Source organism: Hippoglossus hippoglossus, chromosome 9 (assembly GCF_009819705.1).
Source record: "Hippoglossus hippoglossus isolate fHipHip1 chromosome 9, fHipHip1.pri, whole genome shotgun sequence".
In the NCBI taxonomy this organism is placed as follows: domain Eukaryota; kingdom Metazoa; phylum Chordata; class Actinopteri; order Pleuronectiformes; family Pleuronectidae; genus Hippoglossus; species Hippoglossus hippoglossus.
The window spans coordinates 26,521,470-26,538,867 of record NC_047159.1 but is presented as its reverse complement, the minus strand read 5'-3'; the positions used below and the strand labels follow the sequence as shown (position 1 = coordinate 26,538,867).

Sequence of the window (17,398 nt, the reverse complement as noted above, 5' to 3'; positions counted from 1 at the left end):
GTGTACTGTAGACACTTACTATACATATTTTAATAATTTAAAATATGAAATAGTTGCTGATCAATTTGTACATCAGGCATTGCGATTCTCTTACAATATTATGCCCTAAGCAGTAAGAAATTCCTCAAATAGCCACAGCAGTGAGAAATACTGATCTGAGGAGAACAGAAATGATAATAAAGTAGAATGTTCCTCAGTAGAGCACGTACCTCCACCAAGACCCAACAGTGCCCTTAAATTCAACCAAGCTGCACCAGATTTTCCTGTTTCCTGAAGGCCACCATAGATTTCCCCTGAAAAGAGAGGGTGAGGTGAGGGGAATTTGGTTGGCTGCAGTATGCAACTTCACCTATAGATGTCACTATATCTTCACTTTTAGATTCACTAGCTCCATGAGTGCTTCACATTAAAATCTCTGTTCCTTCTCCATATTCATTGTATGTGCACTGGATGCTTCAGGTTTCCATAGCACATTTATGTCACATTAATCCGCACACACATCATTCTGCACACCCAGCAGAAATAACTACACCAACTGTTGTTATTATCAACATTCTGGGTACAAAGGCCCCTTTGCACCTAATCCTTTATCATGGTTCAGGTGGTAGAGCGGGTTGGCTGCTGTTCCCTGGGATAGTAGTTTGATTTCCTGTTCCCCTGAACCCAGGTTGTACCAGGAAGGACATACTAAGTAAAAGAAAACAATAATCAAATATGTTGAATATCGTCATGAGAGCAGCTGAAAGACAACTGCAAGATTATACCCTAACCTGTAGTTGAGCAGTCAAACAAACACGTTTCTATAGAAAAGGCAAATCTTACTGCTTTCTTAATTTACTCTTCATTATTATTGATGAAGCAGACTGCATTAACTATTGACTGTAGAATGATGACATTTTCTGCATTTAGATTGGTTCCCTCACTTTCACTTTAAAATTAATAGGTCCATGGATGTACTATAATCCCATCCAGGATGACATTTGACAGGAAAATAGGAAAATTTAAGACCCTACAGCACAAAGGGAAAGCATCCGCCACCAACTTAAAGCATATACAAGTAGCTTTCCCCAGACAGTGGAATAGTGGCACACATTAGAACAATTGTGTAAACTACCTTGCAAAAGAACAGAGCTCTGTTGTCAAAGGAAGACAAGAAGGCAAAGATGGAGAATGATAGAAACTTAGTAACTATAAATAAGTTATTAGAACCAGGTGTTTTACTCTAACACTGAGATCAGGGTTTGTGGTTAAAGCTGGACTTCTGGTTGTTTCTTGCTTTGGAGAGTAGCCAGCCTGATGGTTGGAGTTGCTAGTGATCTGAGGAGACCGGAAAGGGATCCGGTCTTTGCCCCAGTGGTGCCAACAATAACACTGCTTAGGAAAGGGGGACATGGTGGAAGTTGTTTGCAACCAGTAGGATTAGTTTATTAAAAAGATTCATGAGTCATCACGTTATATAATGAGGTCATGATGTAATAATGAAATAGCATTATTACAGTCTCTGTTACAGTATCATTTTAGAATTACCTGATTTGGGTGTACTACACACAAGTTTTACCCTTCTGATGCTTTTTATATTTTTGTGTGCCGCTCGTGTCACTGTCTGATTATGAATGTCTTTTGCTCAGGTCTTTGGTCAGGCTCTGAAAGAATAGACCTGATCAAATACAGTGAAAGTTTGTAATCAATGGAACTGTCAGTGTATGTATTAGTATGTATGTTTCATGTATGGACACAGTGTATTTTTAAAAAACGACTTTGTTTAAATCCAGATAAACTGAAAGAAGAGAGAACATTGTCATGTCATGTTGTTTTAATGAATTCAAGAATAATGTTAGATGGTTTTCTCCATCTATTCAGTACATTATTCAATGTCTACGTATACACTCCACCACACATGGAAATGTATTGTTATTAAGCTGTTATTAAGCAGGCAGAACCATTTCGTAGAAAATGATTAATATCCTGCTCATTTTGATTTGTTTTAATCTGGTCATACAAAATAAAATTAAAAATGGGCTATTCTATCATTCATAAAATGAGCAAACACTAGTGTGTAATAGTGTAAATATATGAAATATTTTCCAAAGAATTTCTTCAGCCCAGTTAACATTTGATTTCACACAAGTGCTACATTGACAGATTCAAAATTAAATTTAGTCAGTGGTGGTTCATCGCTGACGACATTTCCCTCAGCTTGTTCCTTTCAATTTCACATTCTACTTCTTTGGAAAACTTGAGAGATTTGCTAACAGTGCATGACAGAGGCACCACATGTGTCGACAATAACATGCTGCAGTTACACCAAAACGCTCTGGGATCTGCTTCATCACTAATGTGCTGCTGAAAAAAAAGCTTTCTGTTGGAACAAATGACCGTAACTATTACTGTTCAGTATTGACTGTATGCTGGTTTGAATCACTGGCAAACCAGACAACAGGTCAGTCACATGCAAATTTCCTTGAGAAGGCCAGTGTTTCCTTTGAAAGGAAGTCGTCTTGTGCGATTACGAGGAAAAGGGAAGAATGATGATGAGCAGTAAACACATTGCTCAATTCTAGATTTTTTGCAGCTATTGCGTTACTTGTCCATATACGTCAGTTTATGTTTGTATTGGCATATTCTAGTTAACTGTAGACTGGAAATTTCTGTGACTTAACATTACTGCATTCCTTTGTCGATTGTTACTGTTACACCATGTTTTAGCTTTGACACTTTGGCACATACAGTACATGTCACTTGTGGCCATAGTGGAAACTATTTGGCAAAGGTAATTTTGCACTATTCAACATGCACCCTTATCCACTGAAGCACCATGAGTAAATTTCAGTTCTCTCTTCCTCACTTGCATCCTTTCCTTGTTTCCTAGTTTCTCCCACTGAAGATGACGAAAACGGAAACATGCTTTTAGAGAAATGAAAGTTCTGTATATCCTGTTGCAGCCGTGAATGGTGACTGTGAAGGAAGTGGAAACTTCCACATAAGGGTGGGGTTAATATTAAACTATGGGCTAGACATGGTTTGGAATTCTGCTTTGCCTCTGACGAATTGACTGATGCAATGACAGTTGTGTGGTTAGAAGGGGCTGGGGCCAGATCATTCTGGAGAAATGAGAATGTTGAAGTGTTTTGGACAAGATGCTGAACAATACTCTCCTCTCTAATTATAACATTATTCATGATACAGATTCAAATGGGAAAGACAAGATCATGAGGAGATGAATGAAGAATGTGGTTCATGTTTCTTTAGTCAGTCAGACCCACTGTTTTTAATTAGGTGGTGAATGTGAAGACAAATTAAATCTTGGTCTCTGTTGGTTCTGTCATTTGTTCACATGTGTAAAAATACAGTTCAGCTCAGATCAATCCCTCTCAGGAGGAAAAATTAACTGACCTGTGTTTATCACAGCTGGATTACTGGTGGAGGTCTTTCTGTGTTGAATTTGCGTGGGTTTTCTCCAGGGGCTCTAGCTTCCTCCCACACTTAAAAAAACATGTAGAGTCGGTTAAGATTAGTTGGAGACTCAAAATTGTGAATTTGAGTGTGATGGTTGTCTCTATAACCCTGTGATAGATTGACGACCTGTCTAGGGTGTACCACGCCTCTCGGCCAATGTTGGCTAGGATTGGCTCCAGCCCCCACCAGAATAAAGAGTGTTGATAATGGATGGACAAATGGAAGTAGTTGGGGAAGAGGAGGGTAACCACAAATCACTGAAATGACAACTGACATGGAGAGAGGAGAACAGATTTCAGAAGGTGTGTGTGTGTGTGTGTGTGTGGGGGGGGGGGGGGGGGGGGGGGGGGGGGGGGGGGGGGGGGGGGGGGGGGGGGGGGGGGGGGGGGGGGGGGGGGGGGGGGGGGGGGTGCATGACCTTGTTGAAGGTGGTGGCTGCTTCACTCTGAAAAACATGTGGCTGTACAATGTTTGTGGAAAAGTGGGAACAGAGCAGTCTTGTGGTATTGGTGCCCTGATGCCACTGTCTAAGACCATGTGCCACATGAAAGGGCAGAGGCATTGCACTGGGTCTCTAAAAACCAATGCCAGCTAAAAGCTAATACTTTTTCCTGTAGCCTGTCTGCAGTTGACATAATAGCTGTCGCTCCATTCAGGAGCTGCAGAACATGGAGGCCGAACTGAAATAAAATGGTTACCTAGAAACAGCAATAATGGTTGGACACTACAAGAAGGTTTCAGCGGCCCTTGTTTTTTATATTATATGGTTATGTGTGTGTGTCTGTGTGTCTGCAAGTTGAAGCCTGACACTTAAGCATTGGGCGTCTAATTGCTTTCATCACCTCTATGAAAAACGGTTCATCACTGAAGCGCAATGGATCCTGGGAAAGGTAGGGCCAGGAAGGATCCACCCTTTGGAGCCTTCGTTTGTTGGGGATGGAAGGACGCACTTGTCGGCTGCATTTGAAGGAGCCTTTTGAAACAGGACAGCCTGGGACGTATTCGGTTTTGACACAGCTAATGACTTTCACAATGTCATGAATGCTAATAGTCATCATCTATACTATGGCCTTCTCAACCCAACTCAAGCATTTAGCATTTAGCTCATAACACTAAAAGAAAACCTTTGAACCTCATTTGGACTAAATTATTTTATCTTGAGGACGTGGGTTTATTTTACCTGCATTGTCCCTCACTAATTCCAACCTGGGTTGTAGGTAACTTCTGACCTATGCAACTAGATGAGCTAAAATTGAATTATTTTTCTAATCTCAAAGATGGGAATATACATTAAAAACAGCAGTATGTACGTCTTTTTGCAACCAAACCAGAAAATATATAGAGGAGTGATGTAAAGCCTGCATGTGTTATATACCGCAATCAGGCAATGCTGACTTTTTACCTCCGCAGAGGCAGTTAGGTTTTCGCCCGTTTGTTTGCTTGCTTGTTTGTTTGTTTTTACATTTTCATCCATCATTGAAAATAATGAGGAAAAATAAATCATTCATTCATTTAACAAATACATATTCATTGTGACTGGTCACCCCCCACCATAGCTTTATGTGCAGCTTATAATGCAAACTACAATGGTTCTGTGAACCAACCTTTTTCCAGAGAAAAGCTCTCTCTGATTCTGGGAAACAGGATTACTAGAAGAAAAGGGAAGGGGCAGAGAAAATGAAAGTATTGGTGCAAAGTGAAAGTGTTGCATAGCAGAAGCAGAGTGTTTCCTCTCTGTGTATAAAAGACAGAAACCTCCTGTGCTGTGTGTCATCAGGAGTAAAGACTGAAGAGAGATACTGCAGGGAGAGCCAGAACCTGTCTACAGCCACAACTATGAACTCATCTGCTATTACCTTCCTCAGCTTCCTGCTTGTCCTCTGTGCTCAAGGTAATGGGAAAACTTTATTGTCCTGTAAATCCTTCATGTTCATGATCTGATTTGTTTTCATGTTGGGTTGTGAATGGGGGACTTAACCTGCAGAATGGCAAATAGTAGACACTGGCTGTCCTTTTTTATCTAGTGCAAGCAGTAATGCAGCTCAAAGTGGCTGATCTTTGTGTGACAAGTGGTTTATTCCGACAATGTCAATGTGTGTAATGTTCAAAGGGTCACTGGTGGTGATTAACTCTCAGAGAATTAACACCTGACTCTGCAGTGTTGTTGTTCAAACTTCTGAAATCAGAACATTTTATTTCAGTCACAGAAAAACGAAAATCTGTTCATGACACTTTGCCAATGATATCATTATGCATACAAGAAAATATATGTCCTTAGATCTGTACAAAAAAATCAGGAAACAAGATAGGGAATAGCATTAGCTATATCCTAACTTGCACAATGCCATGTATTTTGTTACCAGGCTTCAGTACAGTCTGAGTGAGCTGACCTTTAACCTAAACCTCAAATGCCTGTCTCCTCTTCCCACAGGACTACCAGACAGCAGATCCAGAAAATGCAAGTGCTTAAACGGTTATATCGGCAAGGTCAACCCACAGCTCATCAGCCAGATCAAGTCAGAGCCAGTCATACACCACCCAAACATCTTCTGCCAACAAATAGAGATTATTATGTGAGTAGATGAGCTGAATGACTTCACATTTATGTGCCATTCACTGGGTTCTCTTTAACACGACTCGTTCTTCTCTCACAGCATCATAGGAAAGCAGGAGAAATGCGTGAATCCAGAGTCACCATTCGGAAAATTTATTCTCAAAATGAAAAAATAAGTAAGTCAGCTCGACTGTACAACATCTGACAACATGACACAGTGTTGGGGCAGGACAGGCGTCTCACACAACACTGTGGCTGCTTCACATTCCCATTGCTTTTTAACTAACAGTGTTTTTGTTGATTCAGGCATGAGAACAAGAGAGCTGCGATCATGACGACGACCTCCAGTCAAACAAATACATGGAGCTCAACAAGACTCCTCCCCACAGACTCTGCTCCAACGACCATGTAACAGCACAGAAACCCTGTTGTTGTGATATAAGCTTACCTTTGTCATGTTATTACTATAAGTGTTCAAATGTTCTCAGTGGCCAATCATCAGTTCATGTTCTCAACTTGTCTTCACATGTATATATGAAGTAAATAATCTGTACATATATTTACAATAATAAAAACACTGAATGGTCTACCTGTACTTGCTGTTTTTTTTCTTTACGCATCATAACACAAACTGAGTCTGTGATTATCTTCACCAGTCAATATATTACAATGAAATTACAGCAATGTAAAAGTCAGTAGTTGAGATAAAACCAGCTACTGTAATCATATGTGAGGTATATATGGTCTACACTACACATGGCCAAAAGTATTTGGACAACCTGGCTGCAGGGATTTGCTCCCACTCAGCATTCCTGACCATCCCTAAGGGTTTGGTTGTTGTTGTGCAGGCCGGTCATCGTGTTCTCCTGCACCACAGGACCACAAACCCATTTCTCCATGAGATCTTTAGGTGGTAGTGGGTGCAGTGTCCTCAAGCTCTCAGTCAGGCTCTAATATGGTTACTTTTGGTTTCAAAAACAAAGATGGTGCCAAAACGGGTGATGTCATGGTGGGTTGCCACTTGGCTAGAGCTCATTGTAGTGATGCCTAGAGGATCATCAGTACTTTGCACATAGCTTTCATCTGGGGTCTTTTCTTAGCATTGCTTCATAAAACATTTTGTTAGAATTAAACCTAGTTGTTTGCTTCATTTCAGGAAACTCAGTGTGTTTGAGTCATGGTATCAATGTTTTTAAAATTTTAACTTTTTTACCAGATGTAATTCTGAGTGTAATCTTTCAGATCTTCTAATGTTTTTCTGAAACTAAATGACTCGCACCAACTGGACCAGACAATCATCTAATCATCTTCTGAAACAACTCATTACCAGATGTCAATCTGATATTTTTACAGTGTAACATTCCTTTATATGCTATAAATTATACCCATATCCTTGCTTTAAATAAGTAGCATACATATCCTCAAAATATATTAAACTCACATAGCTTTTTATTCAGCCGTTATATAAAACAGTAAACCATCTTGTGAGAAAAACAGTTTCAATACATCCCAAAATCATTACAGCTGATATCTTAATGTTCACAATAAAATATGATTAAGATCTGTTAAAAATGTATAAAAGAAAAAAAGGAAACATTTTATGCATTAGAAATACTGTCAGAGTTTGTGATCCAGTTAAAGAAGCAACACACATCAGCCAGACAAGCTTAAGCAGTTAGTCAGTGATCCCTGTATTATCTTTCTCCTATATAAAGCACAGAACCAGCAGGTTGGAGATTGAAAACATCTCAACACCTTTTTATTACAGTCTGTTAACTGACTTAATCCAAGTCATTTTCTGCAAGGTGCACAGTGTAATATACTTAATTGTCATACTGTTTGGCATTAGAGATTAAAATGAAGGTGGATGTAATCCACTGCAGCACAGTTAAGGTTACTTGTGAGAAATCACTTCCCACTGCAGAATCTCACTTTTTTTGCATCGTTATTTTCAAAGACACATGGTAATTTCCAAACACTGCATGTAATACTGAGTCTTAGAAAACACACTGTACAGTAGATGTGGTAGATGAGAACTTAAGTTTGACAAAAAATAATAACAGTTCAAATAAAGGTAACAGACAATAAGAGTATTGGAAATCTGCCACAGAGAATACTGAAGCAAGGAAATGCTGGAATGAGTTGAATCTACAAGGAAATTAACTTTTGTGGTGAATCACTAAATGCGATTAAAATACCACTGAGTTTATTACCTTAGTTAAAAACCATCCACATGTGTGATTTGAATTGAACTTGCTAAAACCCTTCAACATACAGAAATTATCGAATCATAGCTTAGTACATGAACGTTTTGAATTACTTGATGTTGTTTGGAGGATGGTGTATTTTTTCAGCCTTTTAAGGGATAGGTAATGGAATTAACTTTGTGTTAATTTGCTCTAATGTTACCGTGATCAGGTAACTGGTTTGGTATCTGAAGAAGTAGCTAGTGTGTAGCATGTCCTGCTATGTGAGGCTGGTCCCAAACGCTTGTGTAACAAAGCTTATGCTAAAGAACAATGCTACATAAATAGACCTGTTGTTCATGAAGACGCTCAGCCATTAGCCTTAGACATAGTATTTTTGCACAACTAGTGCAGTGCCTTTTTAAAACTGCCTGTGGAATGAGCTGTTGGGTTTGGCCTGTGCTCCAGAATCTACTTCACAAATACTCCTCGTCATTAGTGAGTCCTCCTCAAACAGACCTATAATATACTGTCATTTTTTGATTGTTTGTGTGCTGGACATATTTTTAAACGTTGTGTTCATCCGACCTGATTCATGTGCAATATAGTTCATGATTTTCATAAATGAAACTAAAATTGCTTCATTACTGCTGTAAATTATCTAAAGATGAAGAAGATGATTCAATTCTGTCCGAAGACTGAAGGCACAATGCCTCACAGCCACTGACTGCTACAGAACGCTGGTCGCCTGTTTATACACATTTTATTAATATTGAACGATCATGTGTTCAAATCGTACACGATTCAGCACTGCACTTCCTCAGACAATCTACAATACACATACCAACTGTGAAGTTGATAAGATGTAGTTTTAGAAAAATATGTGTCCCACATACAGACAGACATTTTTGGAAGAAGATCAATATCATTTTCAATGGACTAATGAAGCTATAATTAGCTTCATTAGCCACTTAGCTGAGAATAATAAAAATGAACACTTACAACTTATGATGGCCATTAATCAGGGGGTCGATGGTTCAGTCCATGTCACCCCCCCCCCCATTCCTACCCCATGTTGAAGTGTTTTGGACAAGATGCTGAACAATACTCTCCTCTCTAATTATAACATTATTCATGATACAGATTAAAAGGGGGAAAGACAAGATCATGAGGAGATGAATGAAGAATGTGGTTCATTTTTCTTTAGTCAGTCAGACCCACTGTTTTTAATTAGATGGTGAATGTGAAGACGAATAAAATCTTGGTCTCTGTTGGTTCTGTTATTTGTTCACATGTGTAAAACTACAGTTCCCCTGATTAATGGCCAGCATGAGCTTGTTAAAGGTTGTAGTGGAAAAAAAACTAAGTGTGGTTGAAACCTATTTTGAAATTGAATAGTGACTTTTTGCATACCTGTCTAAGACTTTTATGACCAGAACTGTTTGTGACCTGAAACCTGTATGACCTTTCTAATACCTTTATGACCTTTCTATTACTTATTGACTGTCCAAGTACCTAATGGAAACGTATGCAAATCAGTTTCCTGTGTCTTAATCCCCGTCTCAAACTGCGCCTAGAGAACCAGTCTGAACTGGCTCAGACAAACAGCCTTAGTTCTCCGATATAAGATCCTTGCATTTGACTGTTCTCCATCTTCACTCTGAGATCCCTGTGACTCTCTGTGTTGATCCTTTCTGCAGAAAGACCCTATTAAAATACACAAAGACAAATTTGGTGTTCCAGCCTCTTGTATTTTCAGATATCCATCACAAGGTGCTGGCTGCTTCACTCTGAAAAACATGTGGCTGTACAACGTTTGTGGAAAAGTGGGAACAGAGCAGTCTTGTGGTATTGGTGCCCTGATGCCACTGTCTAAGACCATGTGCCACATGAAAGGGCAGAGGCATTGCACTGGGTCTCTAAAAACCAATGCCAGCTAAAAGCTAATACTTTTTCCTGTAGCCTGTGTCTGCAGTTGACATAATAGCTGTCGCTCCATTCAGGGGCTGCAGAACATGGAGGTCGAACTGAAATAAAATGGTTACCTAGAAACAGCAATAATGGTTGGACACTACAAGAAGGTTTCAGCGGCCCTTGTTTTTTTTTATATATATATGGTTAGCTGTGTGGTTAAGTTGAAGCCTGACACTTAAGCATTGGGCGTCTAATTGCTTTCATCACCTCTATGAAAAACGGTTCATCACTGAAGCGCAATGGATCCTGGGAAAGGTAGGGCCAGGAAGGATCCACCCTTTGGAGCCTTCGTTTCTTGGGGATGTGTCGTGTTCTTTTATCCCGAGATATGAGAAGAGCCGGTCTCGGTTTGGTTCAACAAGTATTTATTCAGAAGCAATGAAAAGGTACAGCATAGCTATGTGCACATAGCTATGGGCACTCAATACACAGCCTCGGCTTTCTAGTAGCACGGGGTAGTCAAGAGTCGCCCCGAACGGACGACGGGTACAGTACTTATAATAGTAGGTATAACTTCATTGGTCAATAACGAGGGGGAGTCACCATGTTTTAGACCTTGGCTCTCCCTTGCTGGTGCGCAGGCGTGGTCCCATCCTCTTGGCCCTGGAGTCTGATGAGGAGCCGCTCCCAGGTTCGTCCCTCCTGTGACAGTAGCTGGGAAAATCTTCACATTCTGACAGTGTTTGGTTTCATGTTTTACAGACAGGCCTTCAGCTGAAGCCTTGTGGGTCTTCAGTATTGTAATGGCAGAATTTGCATTTGTGTAATGTTTAATAGAAGAACAGATGTGTATGTAGAAGAAAGTATGAACAAATGTGTTTCTGTGACTTACAAGAGTTGCAGAGGGGACTATAAGTGTTTATGGCCCCCACATGTGTGACTTAGCAAATGGTCACAGCAGGGGTTACTTAGTGTGTCTGATAGAGATGGGTGAGGGGAACTCTGCATTGTATACAGGACTGGGGTCTTTTGATGTTGTAAATGAAGATAGGGGATCTCGGAGACAGATTGTCTCACACCAGAAGTCACACCAGGGGTCTGGGATGGAGATCTGAGACAGGATGGCTGCCCACCCTGGTCAGACATCAGGAGGCTGAAGAATACCTTTTGCTCCTCGCAGGGAGGGGCTTCTGATTGTATAAGTGAAGTGATTCTCCTATGCTCTGTGCTCATTCTATACACGTCACACTAGGTGGCTGTGTGGGGTGAGCCCACCTGCAGGTGTTAGAATTGAACTTTCCGAGAGACAATGTTATGTGTGTATCATTATACAATAGAAATTGCCACCACAGTATTTTTGCAGATATGGTGTTGCTGTTCATTGGAGTGAGAAACCTTGTTCCTGCATTATCGGCTGTATGTTCTGTGTGCGTAAGCATGTGCATTTTCTAGACAAAACAACGCCTTTCCTATCTGTCCTTCAGACCCTAGTGGCAGCTGCTTGAATTCTTTCTAAGGGTATGTCACAGTTTCTTATGAAAACAGTGCATTCATGTATGTGTGATGTTTGAATAAAGCTAATGGAGTTTAGGCTGTAATATAGTAAGTTAGGTATGAGAACAAGTTAAAGTACAGTGTATTGTATGCCACAGATGTACAGTCTCCAAAACAGGCATTATCAGACAGGTGCGAGACTGAACTGCGATGTGACGCACACACACACACACTAACCAACTTCAAGATTAAAACCAGCCAGCAACGGCTACTAAAAGTCACTATGTGAAGGCCACACATTCTCCCACATATTCAGCCCAAACTGTCCCTGCCCCCACCCCTGTCTAACATACTGCATTTGTTTAGAGTTCAGTTTCATTGCCATCTTCACAGACACACACACAAAGAAAAACATAGATTTTAGTCTTAACAGATGGAAGGACGCACTTGTCGGCTGCATTTGAAGGAGCCTTTTGAAACAGGACAGCCTGTGACGTATTTGGTTTTGACACAGCTAATGACTTTCACAATGTCATGAATGCTAATAGTCATCATCTATACTATGGCCTTCTCAACCCAACTCAAGCATTTAGCATTTAGCTCAAAACACTAAACGAAAAAACTTTGAACCTCATTTGGACTAAATTATTTTATCTTGAGGACATGGGTTTATTTTACCTGCATTGTCCCTCACTAATTCCAACCTGGGTTGTAGGTAACTTCTGACCTATGCAACTAGATGAGCTAAACTTGAATTATTTTTCTAATCTCAAAGATGGGAATATAAATTAAAAACAGCAGTATGTACGTCTTTTTGCAACCAAACCAGAAAATATATAGAGGAGTGATGTAAAGCCTGCATGTGTTATATACCCCAATCAGGCAATGCTGACTTTTTTACCTCCGCAGAGGCAGTTAGGTTTTCGCCCGTTTGTTTGCTTGCTTGTTTGTTTGTTTTTACATTTTCTTCCATCATCGACAATAATGAGGAAAAATAAATCATTCATTCATTTAACAAATACATATTCATTGTGACTGGTCACCCCCCACCACAGAATAGCTTTATGTGCAGCTTATAATACAAACTACAATGGTTCTGTGAACCAACCTTTTTCCAGAGAAAAGCTCTCTCTGATTCTGGGAAACAGGATTATTAGAAGAAAAGAGAAGGGGCAGAGAAAATGAAACTGTTGGTGCAAAGTGAAAGTGTTGCATAGCAGAAGCAGAGTGTTTCCTCTCTGTGTATAAAAGACAGAAACCTCCTGTGCTGTGTGTCATCAGGAGTAAAGACTGAAGAGAGATACTGCAGGGAGAGCCAGAACCTGTCTACAGCCACAACTATGAACTCATCTGCTATTACCTTCCTCAGCTTCCTGCTTGTCCTCTGTGCTCAAGGTAATGGGAAAACTTTATTGTCCTGTAAATCCTTCATGTTCATGATCTGATTTGTTTCATGTTGGGTTGTGAATGGGGACTTACCTGCAGAATGGCAAATAGTAGACACTGGCTGTTCCTTTTTATCTAGTGCAAGCAGTAATGCAGCTCAAAGTGGCTGATCTTTGTGTGACAAGTGTGTTATTCCGACAATGTCAATGTGTGTAATGTTCAAAGGGTCACTGGTGGTGATTAACTCTCAGAGAATTAACACCTGACTCTGCAGTGTTGTTGTTCAAACAAAAAAAATAGAAAATCTGTTCATGACACTTTGCCAATGATATCATTATACATACAAGAAAATATATGTCCTTAGATCTGTACAAAAAAATCAGGAAACAAGATAGGGAATAGCATTAGCTATATCCTAACTTGCACAATGCCATGTATTTTTGTTACCAGGCTTCAGTACAGTCTGAGTGAGCTGACCTTTAACCTAAACCTCAAATGCCTGTCTCCTCTTCCCACAGGACTACCAGACAGCAGATCCAGAAAATGCAAGTGCTTAAATGGTTATATCGGCAAGGTCAACCCACAGCTCATCAGCCAGATCAAGTCAGAGCCAGTCATACACCACCCAAACATCTTCTGCCAACAAATAGAGATTATTATGTGAGTAGATGAGCTGAATGACTTCACATTTATGTGCCATTCACTGGGTTCTCTTTAACACGACTCGTTCTTCTCTCACAGCATCATAAGAAAGCAGGAGAAATGCGTGAATCCAGAGTCACCATTCGGAAAACGTATTCTGAAAAACAGAAATAAGTAAGTCAAGGTCGATTGTACAAACATCTGACAACATGACACAGTGTTGGGGCAGGACAGGCGTCTCACACAACACTGTGGCTGCTTCACATTCCCATTGCTTTTTAACTAACAGTGTCTTTTGTTGATTCAGGCATGAGAACAAGAGAGCTGCGATCATGACGACGACCTCCAGTCAAACAAATACATGGAGCTCAACAAGACTCCTCCCCACAGACTCTGCTCCAACGACCATGTAACAGCACAGAAACCCTGTTGTTGTGATATAAGCTTACCTTTGTCATGTTATTACTATAAGTGTTCAAATGTTCTCAGTGGCCAATCATGAGTTCATGTTCTCAACTTGTCTTCACATGTATATATGAAGTAAATAATCTGTACATATATTTACAATAATAAAAAACACTGAATGGTCTACCTGTACTTGCTGTTTTTTTCTTTACACATCATAACACAAACTGAGTCTGTGATTATCTTCACCAGTCAATATATTACAATGAAATTACAGCAATGTAAAAGTCAGTAGTTGAGATAAAACCAGCTACTGTAATCATATGTGAGGTATATATGGTCTACACCAGAGGTCTTCAACAGGGGGTCCGCGACCCCTAGGGGGTTCCCGGAGGTACTGCAGGGGGGTTGCGAAATATTTTGATGATTAGACAATTTCTTCATATTTTCTTTTCAACCAATTTCTTTTCCACAAATTGAAATGTCTTTAAATACACATTAACATGAATCCAACATATTGTAGCGAACGGATAAATGGAGGCAGAAGTTATCTTTCAGTCAGCAATGCACACATTCAGCGACACACAATAATAAAAACATGAATATATGAACCTGTGTATTATTTGAATAGCTTAGTATTGAATGCAAAATAACAGGGTAGCTATGTTTATACATGGCACTAGGCCCATTTAATATAAAACACAATTTTATACAATATATATAGTAGGGGGTCCTTGCTCCATCTCTCCATCAGTTTGGGGGTCCTTGGCCTGAAAAACGTTGAAGACCCCTGCTCTATCTTATGGTATAAAGTCCAACTACTGTCTTTATTGTGTGTGCATATGTGTGTGTATGTGTCTGTTTGTGTGTGGATAAAGGACTTGAACAGAAGGAACTAACTGACTCTTCCCTTCCATGATGATCAGAGACAAACTGGGTGATAAGTTGCTGAACACACTGATCTGTTACTTCAACTCTGTTTATGTTTTTCTTTTATGTTTATGTATGACTAGCAGCACGAGCAGCTTGATTTTGTTTTAGTATTACTATATACAACTGATAATACAGTTATCATCTATTTCATTATCACTGTGCCTCTTTTGCTAAGTTTTCTCCCTGGATATTGTCTTTTACCATTCAGCTCCTCAAGGTGTATAAGCTTCACTTTTTACACCTGTTCCGTGAAATAAAATACAAATTTATACCTCAATAAAACACAAAGTATTAATCACACCACATACATACATGGTACATTTAGTTTGCCCTCCCATGTTTTGAGGGAATCTAACAAATGTTCTCACACTGTTCTCTGTAATAATAGTGTAGGTTAGATATATTTGCTGTGGTAGATCCCCTTGTCTTACATTTACTTACAGAGACGTCATAGGAGCTGTAATGTAAATAATAATCATAATAATCTTCATTTCTATAGCAGTTTTCAAATAACAGGTTTACAAAGTTAACATGTTAATGGAAGAAAAAATTAATAGAATATATCAATAAAGCAAACAAAAGTTTGTTAAAAATGCATTTTTAAAAGAGGACAGTAAGGTTGCTTGTCTGACTGAGAGGGAGGTTCTTCCACAGTGAATGCCCTCCCTCCCTCTGTATAGAGTTGCCCTGGGTACTGAGAATAACAGCTGGTTAGCAGAAAGAAAATTGAGAGCATGGGTAAAAGGGGTGAGAAGGTCTGCTAAGTGAAGGAGTGCAAGGCCATTCAGTGATTTAAAAACAAGTAAAAAAAATCATCATATGTCCGACTTCTTGTGAGAAACTTACCTGCTATGTTGTGCAAGTTGGAGACGGTTGATTGACTTCTGGAAGAGCCAGGCAAATAGAGAGTTGGAGTAATAGCTGGACACAAAGGCATGAATGAGAATTTGTGCACAATAGAATTAAAGGAGTGATCTGATCTTGTCCAATAACATGTGTACTCACAAAGCACTGTTAGATCCCCCTTGCTTGGTTTGGGTACCCCTTTGTTACAATGTATACTGGTATAAATGGGTGATTTAGATCCCAGATTTGCAGTTAATGGAAAAGCACAGAGAAATTGATGCCACAATAAAATCAATTTATTACACAAAGTTATGTCCATCTTACCATGTTTCTTATGTTCGCACTCAAAAGCCTTCACCATCTTGATGTATTTATATCGAAAAACTTGAAATTAACCTACAACAAAAGATAAGTTAGATAAGACAGGTAAGATTAGAAAACAAGTTTAGAAAAAGGTAGGATTAATGTCTTGGCATGCAGCTAAAACACAAAATAAAAGATATACTATAAAAAACTATATCTTCTATCTAGTGTATCTAACTTTGTGTCCTGTTTAAATCAAATCACAGAAGAATATTGAAGATTCTTCAACCCATGCACTTTACGTACGTAGAGGACAACATCCACCATGGAGAGGTTCTAGAACATACGATGCATGGCGACAGTTACAGAAAGAAGAATCAACCCCAGCACCCAGTTGCAAAGATAAAGGTCAACAGAAAGTGAAATTACCAAGTAAGGACATGAACTTTGAGGTTGCATCCGCTAAGTGCACAGAAAACAGTCAAAACAGTAGTAAGACATTCTTCACAGTAGTAAGACATTGATCAGTGGAATTTTTCATTACACTATAAGTCCGACCCATGGACCCAACCCTATAAGGTGTGGTCAACAGTGACCACACCTTAATGGTCAACAGTATATAAGTCAGGTACATTTGAACAGGTGGGTCTGACACTCACACTTGTCTCTGGAGGAGGTATGAAGCTTACAGATGATCATTTTTTTCCTTTCACTGTATCTCATTGTTTGTATGGTATTATTGTCTGGAGCATTTGTCTGATACAGGTGTGTCTGTTCTGTGTGCTTCTGTCTCACTCAGAAAGGAGTTCATGAGCTTCAGTGTTGGCTGCAAACTACATTGACAGTAAGTACATGATTTTATTCTGGAAAATGTATTTTGAGCTGCATGCTTCCCAGTGAACTTATTACAAACTGTTTTGTTTACAAATGAATTGTTTTGTGTGATTGTGATTATTGTGATTAATGTATTTGGACACTAGCCAAGACTTAGATGTCCAAGATAGATGTCATGTCATATGTCAGGGGATCATGGCGTTGAATTATGTGCAGCATATGTTTAGACAGAGTCGAGATGTTAACAATTATATGCTTTGGATAAAAGCCCCTTACAGGACAGGTCTCAACAAGTAGTGGTTAACGGTACAAATATCAGCAGCACTGTGCTCATTTCAATAACTGTCTATCCAAGTGTATCAGATCATGTCAGCCAAAATCAGAAATCAGTCACAGGAGACACATCACAGCACAATGATTTAATTTTACATTGGTTCTTTAACCA

The 17,398-nt window shown here is 39.5% G+C and overlaps 1 protein-coding gene and 1 pseudogene across 1 annotated transcript; both read left to right on the top strand.

Moving 5' to 3' along the window:
* The first annotated feature begins 5,014 nt into the window (after positions 1 to 5,014).
* Positions 5,015 to 6,597, top strand: LOC117767914 (annotated as a pseudogene).
* Positions 6,598 to 12,354: 5,757 nt separating this feature from the next.
* Positions 12,355 to 14,229, top strand: LOC117767915 (C-X-C motif chemokine 10-like). The gene is made up of 4 exons (XM_034595899.1): positions 12,355 to 12,999; positions 13,509 to 13,650; positions 13,732 to 13,806; positions 13,940 to 14,229. Exons 1-4 carry the CDS (start codon positions 12,945 to 12,947, stop codon positions 14,043 to 14,045), a joined length of 378 nt encoding a protein of 125 aa, XP_034451790.1. The 5' UTR covers positions 12,355 to 12,944; the 3' UTR covers positions 14,046 to 14,229.
* Positions 14,230 to 17,398: the final 3,169 nt, after the last annotated feature.